At 37.8% G+C, this 18,914-nt stretch overlaps 1 protein-coding gene across 3 annotated transcripts in view; it reads left to right on the top strand.

Annotated features, from left to right (window-relative positions):
- Nucleotides 1-18,914, top strand: part of YES1 (YES proto-oncogene 1, Src family tyrosine kinase) — a 50,382-nt gene that overhangs the window by 25,313 nt on the left and 6,155 nt on the right. For 2 of the 3 annotated variants that reach the window (XM_040060371.2, XM_040060380.2), the window contains exons 2-8: nt 7,843-8,115; nt 12,203-12,302; nt 12,961-13,059; nt 16,129-16,232; nt 16,421-16,570; nt 16,791-16,946; nt 17,212-17,391. In XM_040060371.2, the coding sequence (XP_039916305.1) occupies nt 7,851-8,115; nt 12,203-12,302; nt 12,961-13,059; nt 16,129-16,232; nt 16,421-16,570; nt 16,791-16,946; nt 17,212-17,391 (1,054 nt within the window). In that variant the 5' untranslated portion in view covers nt 7,843-7,850. Of the gene's footprint in view, nt 1-7,269; nt 7,294-7,842; nt 8,116-12,202; nt 12,303-12,960; nt 13,060-16,128; nt 16,233-16,420; nt 16,571-16,790; nt 16,947-17,211; nt 17,392-18,914 lie in introns of those variants that run through there. The other variant, XM_040060390.2, reaches the window with a different exon arrangement.

Below are 18,914 nucleotides of genomic sequence, written 5' to 3'. Positions count from 1 at the left end.
TTTTTTCCCACCCAGCAACTCCTTTTGTGCTTTCCATTGTCTTGCACACAAGGTAGGCAGCTTCCAACTGAAGTGGAGATTGCTCCTGTGAGCAGCTGGAAGATGAGGTTGATGGTGGGAATATGCTTTTTCCTATGCTTGAGCAATTTAGATGAGGAAGCCGTGCGCTGGTGTATTAGACTAAGAGTCAGGCTGCTGCATTTGCACTTGCATGATCTTAGTCCTGGCCTTGGTTGTGATACTCACCCCTGTGGGTTTTCCTATGCCTTGCCTAGATCCAAATGTTTCTGGTGATTAAGTCAATGTCATTATAGTAATAAATACTTCTATTTTCTTGGATAAGATTATTCTGACTTAAACCAGTAAGCATAATACAATTCAAGTGAAGACATACTAGAACGTAAATCCTGTGCAGATGTTGCATCAACATAAGTACATTAGTTTAAATTCATAAGCTGGGACATACTTGTAGTTTTCTTCAGGTAGGTGAGTCCTTAGTCTTTGAGTGGAATTTCTGAGCTACAGGTTGGTGGAGGTCAGAGCAGTCTGCATTCATCCTGCTTGTTTCATCTTCCAAGGCATCTCCTGCTGACGGCTCTTTATTAAAAGAGACAGCCTTCTTTTTTATCACAGTGAAGGTAGAACTTCTGGTTAGAGTCAATGGCCACTACTGAAGACAGAATAATAAACTAGGTCTTCTTTGACTAGAAGTGTGTTCAGAATTACAGTAGGCTTGCTTACTTCTACCTCTTGTCTGTAGTTCTTCGCCACTTCCTAGTCTGATTGGAAGAGCCGACTTTTCTTGCATATAACATCTGGTCAAAGAAAACCTACTACCCTAGATAGTAGGTGAAACTCTTGACTATAAATATGCACAAATTTATGAGCATGTATGTTTTACAGAGCCAGCCACATATCATCCATGACATGGTCATTGTCTCCAGTATGCTCTTGGTGCCTTTGCCTGTCTCTAAAGGAAAGACACTTCGGATGTACACAAATCTGTACCTTTACAGATTTAGCTGTCCAGGTACAGAGTGAATGGGAGGAGATCCTACAGGTTTGGCCCAGATAAAGGGAAGAATGTAACTGAGATGAAAAACAGTGTGTTCATGTCCTTCTTAACTTTACCTCACTGATAACCCATAATTCCACTTCTGTTTTTAGAACTTTTCATTGCCATAGTCAATTTTTCCTTTACTTTGCAAGCTAGCATCCAATCAATCTTGCAGCTGGATTGCTGGGACCTGTTGTGCACTGGTATGAGGATTGTACCACCTGCTGGGGCAGTTCCATCTCCTACCTGTTAGTTCCAACAAGGACAGTAGGTGTTTCTTTAGTAGTGAAGCCTTTGTCTGGGAGAATTCAAATTGGAGGGCTGTAAATCCTTAGGCTTCTGCATAGGATGTAGGATGTTCAAAGCCTGATACATCTGGGCAGATCTCCCATGTCTAAGTCATTCAAACCTCAGAGGAAACAAACTTCCATTGAACTTCTTCCATTCCAAAAAAAAAGTCAGGAAATTGGGGAAGGATTGAAGGACCTTGTTTTTTTTAGCAATTTCTGCTTTTCCTTGTTTTTCAGGTAGCATTTTAGAATCTGCTGTTCCTTCAGAGCATGCTTGTTGTGATCTTGTAAGCCAATTAACTGGTTCCTCCAGTAGAAGGATCAGTATATCAATCACTAATTTAAAACAAATTCAAAATTCTGAATCCTGTAAAAATCACAAACCAAAATGTAATATTTCCAATATCTTTTGACTCTGAAATGCAAAACGTCCACCTAAAAAGCATTTTTATACTTCATTGTTTTTTCTCTGTACAGAATCCTATTTGTTACAACGGGTTTGCTAGCTGTACCTTTATTAGAAAGCAATCTGGGGTCTGTTCTGCTGGTGTGAAATCAAAATCATTACTATAGCAGCTGCTGATTTTTTTGTTTAATATGTTTGTATAGTCATGATCAAAGAAGAATTGCGTCTGTACAACCATTAGGATTCAAAAATTCAGATTACCTTAGTAATAAAGAGGATTGTTTTAAATATCTATTTTAGTGTATGGGCAAGCTGAGGTCTAATAGTACTGGTTTATAGTTATTTTTTGGTGTAGAGCTGCACAAAGATGTGTGGTAAACATTGAGATTCAAGTAACATAAATGCTTGTTTCAGTTGGGATTTTTTTAATGCTTTTTCCTTTATCTTCACGTTTTGCTCCTTATTAGATCGTTAATTGCAAGGTCATGTCAGTTGTACTTTAAATGCATAATGATGCAGACTCTCTAAGGCCTCATTACACTAATGTTGCTGCTAATTATAAAAATGAATACAGTGGAACATCTTTCTTTGAAATGTCATGGGTTGTTCATGGTAAAATAAGCAAACCCTGCAATTTATGACAGCTCATAAAAGATAAATTATATCCCATGATAAAAACCGCATAATTTTTAAAAATTGCATGTACTCTGCAAAGAATGCTGGGCAATTCTTTAGTTTACTGTCCTTTATAAACAAAGCAGGTTGTTTTGTAGACAGGAAAGCTCACTCTTGTTTTCACACCAAAGCAGTGACCTGTTAAAGATGGACTGAATTAGCTGGATGTTGTGGTATTGGCTAAAAACTTGTTAGCCTCTTTACTAGTTGTTTTAATTTTTTTCTGTCTATGTCATATCTAATAAATGACTTTTCACAGCTGAAACCAGCTGTTTGGCAGATGCTCTATGCTGTTTGCCCAGTGTACAAAAAGCCAGTATAGGTTCTGTGTCTCCGGTGACATGTGGAATCAGCTCTACACTTGTTTGAGCAAATAGACAGCTGCCAGCTAATGGATCCATTAGCAAACTTCCCACAGAATATCCTGTCTTTATCACTGCATGAAATTTTAATAACTTTAAATCATTACTTTAGTTGAAAGTTAAGAAGACCTTTTTGGAAGACCTTTTTGTAAGGCATTTGTTTCACAGAAGTGAAGGCATGTCTTTTCTTGACAGAAACAATTTATTTGTTATGCTAACACTGAGAAATGAAGCTGCAGTAGCAGTGGAAATCTTCAGGTTTTTTTCATCTTTTTATTAGCCATTTGTGAACCTCAAATTAAATTACTTTTCTATGTTAGGTAGCATGGGGAGTTCCTTTTTAGTTGGAGGAACTTTGTATGTTTTAGGTAGGAAAATATTTGCAGTCTTGCCTTATCCCGAGATTTGATTTGCTTGTTCTTCTAACTTGACTTGCTCTTTGTAGTGAAAAATCACTTCTGTGCTCTCTTTTTAGCTGTATGAACAACTTCAGTAATCAAAAGTAATGAAATCAAAATGCTGCACACTGCTCTTCCCTTAGTGATTTTCCCTTGCGGTACCTCTTAGTTATGATACAGTATCTGGTTATATGAGAGTTTGAAAAGAGAGGAAGTCCCTAGAGCATCTTTCCTTTTCTGGCATATCAAAACTGTTACGTGTGACTGTCACTCCTGGCCTTACCTCGTAGTGAAGTCTCCAGAAGGCGACTGAGACATGCTGTATTGTAATAGAAGAGCAAGATCAGAGGAGTATTCAGTTGGCCCCAAAAGGAAACACACCAGTTTTCTTGGATGTTTTTTTGTTTGGTTGTTTTTGTTTTTCATTTGGTTTCTTTAACAGTGAATGGGTTTTGTTATCAAATGTATTACAGCAAGTGTAACAAACGTGAGGCCCTCCCAGCCCCTGGTCTTCAGGGTTTCAGATGCTAACACCTTGTCCTCAAAGTGCTGATGGGTAGAGTATGGGGAAAAGGGAACACGGTGTTTAGAGGCATTTGTAGGCAGCTTTGCTCTACGGCATGAGGCTGGAACAGTTAGTTTATCCACCTGAGCTGAAATCACCTCTTTTGATGTAAATTTTATCTAATCTTCCTTCATGCCAGTAGGAGGCCTTCCTTGAGACACTCCTGATAATCCTGTGTCCCAAGGAAGCAAGGAGTAACTTCAGTAACTACCAACTGGAAGGAGCAAGACACATTGGATAAACAAGTGGTTTCCTTATGACACCCACCTTCTGGGCTGGATGGACAAGGCTGTAGACCTGTACCCTGAGGAAATTTGTCAGTATGCTAAGATACAATGGCTTTAGGAAAAAAAAAACTTGTTTTTCTTGATCTGGTAGCTCATCCTTAAAGGAAAGCAGAAAAAGGCCGACACAAAGACTTTACTGGCCGCACTTGGCACTCTGATAGAAGAAGGAGTTGGGAAGATAAGAGGGCAGCATTGACTTTCTTGGAGCTCTCATCTTGTCAGTGTTTATTAAGGGTCTTCTTCATTGACTGAGATGTTCGCAGAATATTTCATGACAATCAACTGTTGGTCTTTATACGATTTCTCCAAACGGCGCAAATCCAGTGAGATGCTACTAAAATCTCTTTTGATTTCTACTTCCTGGAGTATTCTCAGTCTTCTGTTAATTTCTTTGAGCATCCTGTTAGCCTTCAACTGTCCTTAGCAGTGATCATTTTAACTTCTGTTTCTACTTGAAAACATTCTAACATAGGTTTGTTTTCATCTAGAAGGCAGAACAAGACAGCGGGCTTGTAGTCCTTGCCTTTCTGAACGTGAGTTCCTGATAGACCTCCAACAAGCTGACTACCACCCTCTCCCACCCGAGACCTGTGGGCACAGTGATCAGAATCAATAGGTGAATGTTTGTTTCAAAGAAAGAGCGAGATGCTGAAGTTAGTTAAGTAGATTGCCTCAGACACCAATCTGGTGTGAAAAATGATCTAACTAGTGGGAAGTCTGTGGCTTGTAAATAAGATACTTTGGGCCAGCATTTCTTTAAATAGATGGACTTCTGCAGTGCAAACAGGAATTTCCCATCTGAATCTATTTCTAAAGAGTTTGGTGCGTCAGAAAGAGAGCTGTTAGCTTTTCATGACAAAAATGTATTCCTTAATACGTTCTTGCTGGCCAGGCAAAGGTTGATATAAATAGTTGTACTTATTTCAGTTACATCCATTTTTTATAACAAATGCCGTACCAGAATACTCAAATCCAACATTGCAGACCAGCTGCTTAGGGATTTTTTTTTCTTTATCTAGTAATTACAAGACTAAACAGCACTAAGTTGTTGGGGGTTTCCCCCCACAGGATGGGTGGTCAGGGTTTTTTTTTTACCACTTGCTCTTGGTTTATGTCATCTTCCCTCTCCTCATGCCTCTAATTCCTCCTCACAAATGCTTATACAGTATTTTACTGCAGTTCACACCTGTATTTTTTGCTTTCAGAAGCTATGGTGTTTGCTTGCTCAATATTGTTTCGCGTTACGCAGTTATAAAAGTAGTTTACGTTTTTGTCTGCTTATTTCTGAATGTCTTTCCCTTTGAAGTGCTGATTGAATCTCTGCTGTTAATCTCTTTAACCTCTGAAAGAAGATTACCTTAACAGTGAAGTGGCTGGGGAGGGGAGAAGCAAGGGGGAGGCTGATTCTGTTTTTCGAGAATGGATTCACATCTTCAGTAAGGGCTTTTCTTTGTGATGCTCAAGCATACCAATAGTGAGTTCTTGCTGCTAGCACAGCCTTAGCGGGTGAGCACGTACGGGTGATGGTAGTTACCGGCCATTTGATCAAATCAGCAATTCCTTGGGCGGAACCCAGCAGTTTTACTGGATTTGGTAAATAGTTTACTATCTTTTTAAAATATTTATTTATTTATTAAATCTTGAGGTCATAGCAGCCTGCTACAAGTTAGGCAAATGCCAGAAGGAAGGAAGAATATTTGTGATGGACATTTGGGCAGATGTCTGTGTACTTCCCTTTTAATCTACTTCATTAACATTAGTAGTGTGCTGGACTTTTGAATTGTGTGCTCAACTTCTAGCCAAAGGCAAGGAATCAGTACTACTAGAAAAGACATTTTTGTAAAGGTGACTGGATTTTATTCAATGCTAGTGGAAAACATTGATTCAAGTTTTTAAAAAATAGTCAAGTAGGCTTCAGAGGAAGACGAGAATTCACTATGGGCAGCCACATGGCCAGAAGAAAGTATTTTGGATTACCATGTCTGTCTGCAATGGTGGAGAAATTAAAAAGATGTGATTATGGATGTATGACTTCTATTGTGAATTAATAACTGGCTTTTCTACTGTAGGTCAGAGAGTGTTTTTTGTAAAGTATTTAGGCACATTTCATTCCTATGCACATATTTGAGCCTTACTCTGTTAATATTAGTTCATAGTTAATAAGTTGGCAATAATAGTATGAGAAGTAAAAATAATTGAAAAGGTATGCTTTGTGATGATTCATTATTCTGTGGAAAACCTCAAATGTGATTTGTAAAAGGGCAGTTATTTGGCTTTGTTGCTGCTTGTTCTTGCATCAGTAATTGTTTTACATTGCAGAATTAGGGGCTGAAATGACGAGGTGAATATACTTAATCTTTTTGAGCATTAACTTTTATAGAGTGTTTTCACTGTCTGTGGACTTTGTTCTTTTTAGGAATTCTGATTTGTGGTTCTTGAGGAAATTACAGTATCCTTACTGTTGTAGCAGTTAGTTATACAGAGGGTATTATTTTCTCTCAACGTGAGTCTATTAAGGCAGTATTTGTTTAGTAAAATTTACTTTGTTCCATATTTCTGTGTCTAATAGTTAACAAGGTAGGAAGGAATTGAGAAGGAAAAAAAGAATTAGACATACATTGGGAAGTACTGTGTTTCCCTAATTGTTAGTTAGGGTCCATGAAATCGTTGTTGTACTTATCAAAATGTGTGATTTTCATGCTTTCAGACTCCTGCTGTTTATTTTTTTAATTGATTCATTAGAGAATGGGGAGCATTTGATTTCCTGTGTACATAGAGGTTTTACTTTTGAAGTTAGAGTAGATTTTTAAACCCCCTCCTGAGAATAATGCAGGAATTTTAATGCCAGACTAGTGCTGCATCTAACAGACACTGCTGTTTTCTTCCTGATTTGTTTCCCAGCTGGGGTAAGCCAGGAAAAGCCTGCTACCAGTTGTCACCACCTGATAAATGGCAGGTGGTGACTTCTTAAGGCTCAGTCGGTGTTAATTGCTGGCGACAGGTCTCCTCTCTGATTCCCTTCAGCAGCAGGTAATAGGTGCCCCCACGGTAAACAGCTCTGGCTCTGTCTGCCAGTACTGGGAGCTGGTGCCAGTCCTGGGCCATCAGGGATATAAATTGTCACCTGTCCGGGCAAGGTTCAGTTTCTAAATCCCTTAGGATATTGTAGTTACTCTATTTTTTTTTTTTTTTTTTTTTTTCAATTTTAGTTACTTTAGAGCATAACCCAATCCTGTGGGTGGGAATATCTGAGGTTTGTTTGTGAGATTATTTGGGGGGCTGGCAATGGATGAAAACTTCTCTTTGTCTGTAAAGATGTCGCCAGTTGGGCAAGACTTCATTGCAGAGATGCTTAAAAAAGAAGGCAGGAATGCCCCAGTGGTTTTCTTTGTATAATTGCTTAGGATTTGCTTCCTATAATTGAGTCTGGATTTGTCACATCTGTTTCCCCCTCCACCCTGCTACAGAAGACTCCGGCATCTTTTCCTCATCTGTTGCCCGATTCCCCCCTTTTTTCTTTGTTACCATTTACAGCCCATCGATAACCAGGATGAAGAATAATCTAAATGTGCTGTTACTATGTGAAGTTATTAGGGAAAATAATTAAGGGTTTCTCTGGTCTGGTTATAGTTTAGATTTTATTCCAGAACACTTCTTCATCAGAGTTTACAAACTCTGCATGGGGTTTAACAGCAATAAATTATCATTTGGTTAACTTTTGGGGAATATTCTATGTTATCTATCAAAAGACATAACATGAAGGTGAGCTCTTTTTTTTTTTTTTTCCCTCTCATTCTCACAGAAGCAATCATGGGGTGCATTAAAAGCAAAGAAGGTAAAGGCCCAGCCATGAAATACAGAACTGAAAATGCTCCAGAACCCGTTATTTCCCATGTCAGTCATTATGGATCAGATTCCAGCCAAGCAACACAGTCACCGTCAATAAAGGGATCAGCAGCTAATTTTAATAGTCATTCCATGACTCCTTTTGGAGGGCCTTCAGGAATGACACCCTTTGGAGGAGCATCGTCTTCATTTTCAGCTGTGCCAAGTACATATCCTAGTACTTTAACAGGTGAGTGTTACATAAAATGATGGTATTATTATTATTATTTATTATTATAGCTGCTTAACAGTCACAGTCAAAAAATACTATGACACCTTGCCACAGAGAAATAAATTGCAAATTTAAAATAAATTGCCTTTTAGAGATTCCTGATTTTCAGTATCTTAACTGCTCAAATAATAATTCAGCCTGTATTCACTAGTGACTGGAGCATGAAGACAATTGGGATCACAGCACAGAGAAATTTAAGACTTACTAAAGACAATAATGGGAATAGTTGATAAAATTACATTAGAAGTTTTAAACTGTTGAAAGGATGCATATGGGATAATGGCTTTAAACTTGGAGAGATGTACAAAATGAAAAACACTTCAGATTCAGGAAATTGATATTTTAAACGGTTTCAAGTCAACTTACTTTTAAGTTATATCAATACAACACTGAATCAATTTATAAAGCTAAACAGGATTTGCATTATATTCTGTGTACTTTGCTATGGGAACAATATGTGTGAAATGAAAGAGCAGAATTCCCATTGGTGGTGGTCATATTAAAACCAAAATGGAAAGTGTAAAAATAGAATTTGCAACGCAGAGATCTTCTTGGTTGATGTGTAGATGTTGATGTATAGCATTTTTAAGAAATATTCACATTTGATGTTATATCAAAATCTTAAAACTTAAAAATATGCTGATTTTGTTCATGTAACTAATTTCATTGTTTTGATGGATATTTTTGAGAGGAAGCTGTGATTTCTTCTTTTTTTTAAGAGACACTAAAAAGACTGACTAATTTATTCTAGAAGCTTTGTACAGACATTTCACAAAGCAGAGTAAATAATTTCTTATTAGTCTATTTCTAGTTTTCCCACAAACCTCTAATGTTGGCACAATTATGGTGCCTAATTATTCCAGGGGCATTTAAAGTCTCTTAAACACAAGAAATTTGAGATCCATGAAAACATATTCTGACTTTGGCATTAAGCAATTCAGGAAACCAAATATGAATTGTCAGGTAATGATCACTGCGTAGTCCTTTTCTTGGGAATACATTAAAAACCAAATAATTAAAATGAACATCTAGCCTGTATCATTTATGAGTCAGCTCTGAATCCCCATTTTGGATGAACATATGCAGAAATTAAGTAAGGGCAGCATTTATTTATTTTCATTAGCTCTGCTGAGGAAAATTTATTGTATTACATCTTCCCCAAGAACCTTGGCATACTACTTCTTACTAGATCTGGTTCTTTGGTCATGTAGGAATCTCCAGCAGTGCATGCAGGGACTCCTGGGCATAACCAGATGTCGGGGATGTAACCCCCCTCTGGGTACCACAAATCCTTTGCTGCAGAGACCAGAAGGGATGTTCTCTTGCCTGTTCCTGCTGGTTGTTAAGCATGTTATGTCTTGAACCAGAGTCAACAAAAGAGATTTCTCATAAAAAGAGAGTCTGATACCTCATCAGTGTGAAATCAGTTATCAGCAGGCAGGCTAATTTGTGTGAATGCTCTCATTGTTTTGCAATTTAAAATGATACTGCATGTGAAATTATTTCTCCTTGTTCTGTAAAACTAGCCCATCCACAAGAAAACCCACACATTTAAATAAATACATACGTAAATAAAATTGCACTGACAGTTGTTTGGTACATTCAGTACTGCTTTTCAGATCAGTCAAAATCGGGTGTTTTTGTGTGTGAGTGAGGTGACAGCCTTCATCTGCTGTAAGCTTTTTGTATTTGTGACCAGTAAAACACTGGATCACATTCTGTCACCCTTTGCTTCACAAGAGAGGAGAATAGATGGGCTTGTCAAACAGGATGTAGGTGTCAGTAGTACTTATCCACTTGATCAGTGATGTGTAACAAGAGGATGATACGGTTGTCATCATGGCCTGTAGTGAGGCTGAAAAGAGTTGAGCCATCTTTTATTCCTCTAGAGCAGAAAAGGAGAAGAAGTCTGAGTTAGTCACACTGCTCCTGTATTACACACTCTCTGTCTTCAGATACTTTGAATTCATAGAATATTGCTGAAATACGGACTTGCCTTCCATGAAGCTGTGCTAGTGCTCTGTAATCCCCATGCTGAACAAGAAGGTAAAGTCTCTCCAAAACCAGTCATAGATTAGAGGGAATACTGACGTAATAAAAGGAAAATTGTTAAGGGATGTCTTGTGGCTACAGATAGTTTGAGCAGCTAAACTAGATCACCTCGCAGTGGTTCACGAAGACAACAGCTGCAAGAGACATGAAATATCGTTTGACAGTATCTTTGTGTAAATCATTCTGTGCTGATGCTGTTCTCTTCAAGTATTTTATTATTCTTTGCTGTGAAAAAATAACTTGTGACTGAGAATAAGAAGAGGTTTTATGGTAGCTGAGGTTTTTCGAGTTTCTTTATATGAAATTAAAAACCTTTGTGATACTGTGACTTGAGAGTATTGATTGTTTCCGTCAAGAAGAACTCTCTGGGGATGGTTTATTTCCATAATACTTGCTTTCTGTTTGTATGAATATGGTTGTGTCCTCACTATTTTCTTGCTCCACATATCATTCTATGTCATCAAAATAATGTAGTAATAAAGAGAAAAATTGGTATAGCTGTTTGGATTTTTAACTTAAGACAGGAGCTGCTAACTTCCAAATAATATTTTCATTAATTTTCAGTTCATAAATCACACTTTTAAAAAAAAACAACCTCAATTACTCTAACCTCCTGTGGGGGTTTTGTTCTGTTTTTCCTAGCGGAACTGTAAATTCATTTCCAGCTGAGGCCCGCTGAGAGACTGTAACCACAGGAAGACTTCAAATCAAATTAAAATATTTAGGTGATTAGGAGCTCTTATGTCAGAAAGTGTACATTGCAAAAGAATATTTCATATAGACTGTCCACACTGTATTATGTATTCTTCCTTTCTGATCACTGTCATGTTAATTGTAAGATCTAAAATTAGATGCAACCTGTTTCTCTTGGTGTACTTTCATGTAAATCCTGGTATGTATATGTGCACGTTAGACATGTAGTATTATACATTTAAAAATATGTTACTGCTTGGACAATGATTAGGCTTCTTAAATGCATTAGACTAGCATTTCTAGGCCTTAAAAATCTTTCTGATTTGTCTGTTTGCGATTTTCTATTTTAACTTTCTTATAGTTATGGTACATGTTTCTTTATTTTTGCTAGTAGCTTGTACATCTCAAACAGCCTGTTCTCTTTTCCCTCTTCTTCTTCCTCTTCCAAGTTTTATAGATTAGTTATTTGAAGCATAGAAAAAGGTTTCCTGTTGGTAAGTGTAGAGACCTTCCTACCACCCACCTCTCTCACATCTGTCCTATTTGGGGGACATGTTCAACAAGAAGTGGGATGGGAAAGCGGATTCCTTAGGGTTGGTGGAGTGCAGCTGATTGTCATGTGACCTGTCTTGGTCCTTGTTCTCTGGAGTAATGCACTGATGGATCATCCTCAGCCAGGGTCTGCTTCACAGGTGAGGAGACTTGGTGGAATCAAAAAAATCATCAGTGCTAAAGCAGAGCAATGTCATTGTCCTTAAGAGAATACTTCTATTTCTGGTTCAGTTCCCTGGGTAGGTCTTGATGTGTAGCCTCAAAAAGTTTGGAATGTATCAGTTATTTATAGCCAAGTGCAACAGGAACTTTTACTTCTGTGAAAATTAGAGGCTGATGGTTCACCACTGTGGTGGTGTAGGTTCTTCCAGAATTGTATTTCTTAACAAGAAGCAAGCTTAATAAAGAAGCTATGGGTTGATTTTTGGTTTTGTTTTTTTTTTTTTTTTACTTATGATGCGTCATGCAGGTTTCTGTATATAAGTGCTGTAATTATTAATGTAGTTCCAGTGGTGCGTCTAGTGGCCTTTTGTGGCGTGGAAGCATATTTTCAGAATGTCTGTTTATAGGCATTGCTCTGTCCTAAGAAATTAGCAGGTTATTGATCTGTCTTCCAAAGTGAGATGCAGCCCAGAGTGTTTTGTTGCTTCCAAATCAAAACTGATTAATTGTTCCATGGACACATCCTTAAATCAAGTGTTGCAACATTACTGCTATATCATACGGGATTTATTTTCTTTTTCCTAAGGTGGTGTTACTGTATTTGTGGCCTTATATGATTATGAAGCTAGAACTACAGATGACCTTTCATTTAAGAAAGGTGAACGGTTCCAGATAATAAATAACACGTAAGTGTTCTCATTCACAGACCTCACTGGGTTTTTTGGAATAATTAGGTCCTTAATTCTTTTGAAAATCTCTGTATCCTATTTCAGTGAAAGGTAGATTGACTCTTTTTTTTTTTTTTAATACAGCAAGCATGGGACTAAAATATATAATACTACTAAGACAATAACTTTTCAGGTTGAGATCAGGGTTTGGGTGCAGATGTAGAACTGTAGCAAGCATGGTAGCCCCAAGCCTCTTCTTGGCTGGGTGACTTCTTCCCCTCCCTGCCCCCAGCAAGGCACAGCCACCCCCTTTGGGGCATCAGAGGTGGGGACAGGTACTGCTCCATCCCAGACTCTGCACCTGGACTTAGCTGATCTGGAGAGGCAGATGAAGACTAGACAACTCAAAAGTTTATTTACACATCTCTGCCATAAAGCATTTTTGTTTTACATTAAAAAAAAAAAAAAAAAAAGCCGCAAATCTTTATAATGTGAAATTCTAATAAGAGGCATTTGTGTTGCTCACAACATGAGATGTATGTAGGTGCAGCACAAACTGTTTTAGAGGCTCTCATAATCACCTAAATTTACCTGCCTTTCATATGTGAGTTCATTACAAGTGCTACGGAATTATGTGTTGTTTATACGTGGAAAGGTAATTGATGTTTCATTGCAGGGAAGGAGACTGGTGGGAAGCAAGATCCATTGCTACGGGGAAGACAGGCTACATCCCAAGCAATTATGTAGCTCCTGCAGACTCCATTCAAGCAGAAGAGTAAGACACTGTATCCTATCAATCTTATGCTACCACAGACTACAAAGTTTATTTTTTTTTTTTTAATTCATTGTACGTAACATTTAAGGGTAAAGTAGGAGAATACTCTTAATGAACGGATAGCAGTGCTACTTGGATTATGTCAAAGGTATAATTATTAGTAAGCTGTCGCTAGAGGACATGAAGAGAAAATCATACATACTCTCTGACTCTTAAGAAGGCTGAAGAACTTTTATTATTTACAAAGACCTTGCTTTTATAGGATTTGAACGATGACCAGGGATTGGAGAACAAGGTTACCACCTCTCCATCCCACTGGCCAGATTAGAAGTCAGTCAGTTGACTCTCATCAGAAAGGAATGTGGAAGACATGAAGTTTACAGTATAGACTGTGAGAATTCAGCTACAGAGCTGTAAACGTCTCACAAAAGCTCACATAATATGACAGCAGTAAGCATGAAGTAGACGTGCATGCAGATGCTTTATGCCTGCTTGCTACATGCGGGGCTAAAGGAGAAAGGATGGGAAAATTCAATAATGATAAAAATCAGAGGACACACTTTGTGTAACAGACAGAGCAAAACAGGATGGGGTTTAGCTAAAGACTTCACACACCATCAGCTCAGGGTTTTTATCCTTGTTTTTGCTTGCCAAACCCTGAGTCAAGATCAGCTACATATTTGCTATGACCTAACCTTACATACTAAGAAAGCATTTGTGCGCACAATTATTGCTGATCTATTAATCTGTAATAACTTTTTGGTGACAAAATTGTTTGATATGCTAAGCATTGCTATGAATTTGGAAAATTATATTGCTTGGTGTACCAATACTTCCTACATTTATTTAGTGACATCCTGGAGTGCTTAGACAATCACGTAATATTACTGTGGAACCCATAGGTTGGAGTAGAGTTTTAGGTTATGCTTGTTCCAAGGGATTGTATTTGTTATACTAGAAATATAAAGTTGCACAGCTCTTGTTTCAATATACAGGCATGGTACTGTCAATCAGCAGTTCCCTGATATGTGATCTGTGCACTTCTCTGTTTGCTACTGCATGTCTGGGAAAAGTGCCTGATTTTCAAGATGTTTGCTGAATCTCAAGCTGAGACTTTAACATGTTGCTGCTGCTCTCACTTGGCTCTTTGCTATTAAAAAATGATTGCATCAAAGATGCTGTTATTTTACACCCTTGAATTTCATCTGTTTTAAAAATAACTAACTTTTGTAACCAGTGCTAATTTTATGATATATCCCCACAGCATTTGGAATAAAGTTCATTTGCTTTAGAGTTTGTTAGCCCTGTGCTTTGATAGTGTTGTAGATTATGCATTGTGACTGCAATTAGAGTTACAAGTGCAAATGTAATACAGAGCCCTAATTTGTTAAGATTTTGTCTCTGTCTCTAAGCCTGGAGGCATTTGTAGCAGAAACTACTTGTGACAGGATCCTTATTATTTGTGTGGGTTTTTTAATGACACCATAATATAAATGTTTAATTGTCTCTAAAAAATAAAGCAATTCAACCCTATATTCTATAGGTAGTGAAATAAAACAACACTTTAAAATATACTTTGTAAATTGTTGTTGTAATCCAGGGAAGAGACATTTTCCTGTGAAGTTATGAACTAGGACTCAAGTTTGCTTCTGTAAGATCATAGGTTACATCCAGATTGTCTCCTATGTGTATACTCTCATATCCATTTCTAACTTTGCACATCTCCTTCAACACTCAAACTGCAAATACAGCAAAATGTAAGAATAAGTTTCAAATTCCCATGTGATTGCACAGGCCATTCTGTTCATGGCCAACAGAGTGATCCCTCTTTATCTACATTTTTTTCCCCAGAAAATGTTTCACCCACAAAGCCATTGTTTTGCAGTAGTTTCCAGTACTGCTTTTCCCGTCAGTCATGAAGCCAAATAAGACGGACGATAAGATAGTGACAGACAAAAATGTTTGAAATTTACACTTTACAGCACTTTTTAACTTCTGAGGCATCTAATAAAAATAACATCTAGTTAGAAATAAGTCTTATTCCAAAGTCTGGGGATTCATATGAAGATGGACCTTAAAATTATCACTGGCTCAGGACAGCTCTGTGTGCAGGCTGTTCAGGATGAGCATGCTATGGGAGTTCTGAAGAAAAAACTCCTTTTGTGAAAGAGCTGAAGACAAGAAAAAATACAAGTCTTTAAAAACATCTGTGTTCTTTTTGGTATCAGAATGATTCAGCAGTTTGGAATGTTACTCGCAGAGAAGTAATTGCACCTATGATAGGGTTATTCCTAAATGATCAGTAGAAAAATGTGCTCTCTCTACTGAGGTAGAGAAAGATGGGAGGCAACAGAAATTGAAACAGGAGAGTTTCCAGCTGAATATAAGAAACCTTTTTATCCTGAAGACAGCCAGGAAGGGGGTTCAGGTTGCCCAGGTTGGTGGTCTGTCCTTCAAGGTTTTCAAGCCTGAAATGGACTACATGCTGAGCAGCTTGGTCTGATGTCACTGCTGACATTGCCTGCAGCAGGAGGCCCGACCAGAGAACTCCAAGGGTCCTTCCAACCTGAATGAACCTGTCATACAAGTATATTTATGCACACTCACTTTGCATTAAATGTCGTTTTCTAACATAAAGCCAAAACTTCTTAAAGAAGGGAGTTTCAGCTGCTGCAGTGTTGAATGTGCTACCAAAGTGTGACATCTGATTCATTTTGGCCTGTAAGCTTAGCCTGAGGAGAGTGTTAAGAGCTGTTAAGAACAGTTGAGGTCCATTGTTAAACCAGGAGAAAGCCATACTATTTGCAGATACAGGCCTCTTTACATGTATGTTGTAATTAATAGAAATAAGAGTCATATAGAAATAGGTCATCTTAATCTTTTGATTATGTGGATGTCATTGCTCTTGTTGAGCTGTATCTGCTGTGGTATTTGCTTATCCAAACAGCCCAGCAACTGTTTTGGAATATTAGCAGTCCAGTCAGTACTTGAGATTTCTAAATCTTTTGATTATGTGAGTATCAAATCATAGGAAGCTTTTATTTACACATTTCCTTTTAAATTTTCTAGGTGGTATTTTGGTAAGATGGGCAGGAAGGATGCAGAAAGGCTACTTTTAAATCCTGGGAACCAGCGTGGTATTTTCTTAGTAAGAGAGAGTGAAACCACTAAAGGTATGTATGTGTCTGTGTATCTCTTCACTCTCCCATTCCCTTCTCTCCCCACCACCAAGGTGAACTTTTTTATGCCTATCCTATGATTTACATGAATGTGCACACCATGTGTACCATGGCAGTTGAGGAGAGACATTAAATACCTTCTAATATTTTTGGTGAAGAACCAGATGTGACTTTTTTCCTAGGTGCTTATTCCCTTTCTATACGTGACTGGGATGAGGTCAGAGGTGATAATGTAAAACACTACAAAATCAGGAAACTTGACAATGGTGGATACTATATCACAACCAGAGCACAATTTGAATCTCTGCAGAAGTTGGTGAAACACTACAGAGGTAAGCCCGTGTTCCAGTGTCCCAGTGTTACCCTGTGCCTACTGTGAGGAAGGATTGTGTACATAGCTTATTGTTAAAATTCACAGCTATAAAATTTCCTCCTGATTGCAACAAAAAGTAAATGGGCTAGTTCTTTTTTCTCAACATTAAGATGTTACATTTGTTACAGTCTTACTCCTGCTTAACTGTGAAGCTGCTAACTATTTTTTCTGTTTTCCAGAACATGCCGATGGGCTGTGTCATAAGCTAACAACTGTATGTCCAACTGTGAAACCACAAACACAGGGACTAGCAAAAGATGCCTGGGAAATTCCTAGAGAATCTTTGAGGCTGGAAGTTAAGTTGGGCCAAGGATGTTTTGGTGAAGTATGGATGGGTAAGAGCTTAATGTGACAAATTTCAGTTGTGAATGTTTTAATAGTATTTTAAGTAAATCAGTATTGGGATCTGAAAATACTATCGTAGGGGAGTGAAGGGGGAAAATACCGGTAATGATCATGCATGTAATGATAAAATTAATATTCACTATAGTTCTAGTTTATGATTATTCTGTTACCTAGGAAAACCGAAGCAAAAAAAAGTTTCAGCAGAAAATCTCTTCACTATTACAGTGGGGAATAAAACCTGATCTGTTTCTCTAGGAACATGGAACGGAACCACAAAAGTAGCAATCAAGACACTAAAACCTGGTACAATGATGCCAGAAGCTTTCCTGCAGGAGGCTCAGATCATGAAGAAACTACGACACGACAAGCTTGTTCCGCTGTACGCAGTCGTTTCTGAGGAACCAATCTACATCGTCACTGAATTCATGACAAAAGGTGTGGGACAGAATAGTTAGAAATACTACATGTAAAAGGTTATTTAAGACCTCTGCAATAAATCAAATGTTTAATTAATGTTAGGTATCAGCTAACTGGAGTATGTGTTAATTTTGATTAAATTAAAATGAGCAGCGCTTGACCTACTTGGAGCAGCTCTGATTTAGATTATGGACAGAGGCATGGATTTTTTGCACATCTGTGTCACCCTTGCTAATCTTCCAAGTACAAGATTGGTGTTGTTTTTTCTCCTTGTTTTTAGTGTGTACTGTCCATCACATTTAAATGGAATGGTATAGCTAGGAATATTATTATGAGATTATGTCTGCCTGTAGACAGGTCATGCTAACAACAAAACATGTTGGGCTTTGGGTTGTTGAGTGTTTTTTTCCCATCAGTGTAATAGTAAATTTTAAAAGGTTGAGTGTTGTTTTTCCCCGGACTCTCTCCTTTATCCCCTTGTTTTCAGTCTTTGATCCTTCTTCCTTTTCTCTGTATCATTTCCCCCTCCCCCTGCTCCTGAAACAGAGATTTAGAGATTTAGGCAGAATGTAGAAATAAACATCGTAAGCATATTAGTGTTAAGAAGCAACAGATTTCCAAGTCAGTTATTCCATTTTTTATAAAATACAGATTTCTCTTCAACTCTTAGAGAAATTTTGCTATCTTCATAAGATACAGAAAAAAGGGAGTGGCTACTTGTGTTCAGTACTGCACCACAAATGTATGGGTTTGTTTTTTTCCTGTTTGGATGGGGTTTTTAAATGGGTGTGTAAGTTAAAAAAGGTTGAAAGGAGCAGAAAATGTAAAAAGTTCCTTCTGCATTTTGTTCCTAAATAATGCCAGACAGCCATGCAAAATCAGTTTTCATTGTTCAGAAATCAGGTTTCAGCAAGGCAGTAAGGGAAAAAAATATTTGTAACTGTCTAAAGAAAAGTGAAGTTTACTACCGGAGCTGGTTACCTTGCAAAAGCAGAAGTAAAGAATTGTAATTTGTCTAAATTATGTATTCAAAATGCGGCTGGAAGCTTCTTTTTGTAGTTTTCCTTTGACAAACTTCTCACATTTTACAAAAATCCCATAGAAGTTCTTTGTTCTAAGCTAGTAGAACAGTTTATTTTTATTTCCTTTTTTACAAGGAAAAGAAGCAGGTACAAACTGCAAAGTATCCAACTGTTTTTTGCAGTGTGGACAGGTTACTAGAGATCAGTGTGAAATCTTTGCTCCTCTTTGGTCCTTTGATCTCATGAACCAAGGTCAGAAAAAGTCTGTGCAAACACACAACAGCAAACAGCAGCAGCAGCGTGGGTCTGGCCTGCCACATTTTTACTTTCACTGTGCAAAAAACACAGCAAGTCATTAATGATGAAGAAATCTAATTCAGAGTTACTGCTATGAATCCACTTCAGGATATGCAGTCAAGTGGTTTCTTTCCCTAGCATGGCCCCACTTGTAATTTTGTTGCTGTAATTCCGACTGTGACAAGAATGATTAGTTCCCCAGCTTCACCAGTTTCTTAGGAA

The sequence above is a fragment of the Hirundo rustica genome, chromosome 1 (genome assembly GCF_015227805.2).
Source record: "Hirundo rustica isolate bHirRus1 chromosome 1, bHirRus1.pri.v3, whole genome shotgun sequence".
NCBI lineage: Eukaryota > Metazoa > Chordata > Aves > Passeriformes > Hirundinidae > Hirundo > Hirundo rustica.
The sequence above is the reverse complement of the archived record's forward strand: the minus strand, read 5'-3'. Positions and strand labels throughout refer to the sequence as shown.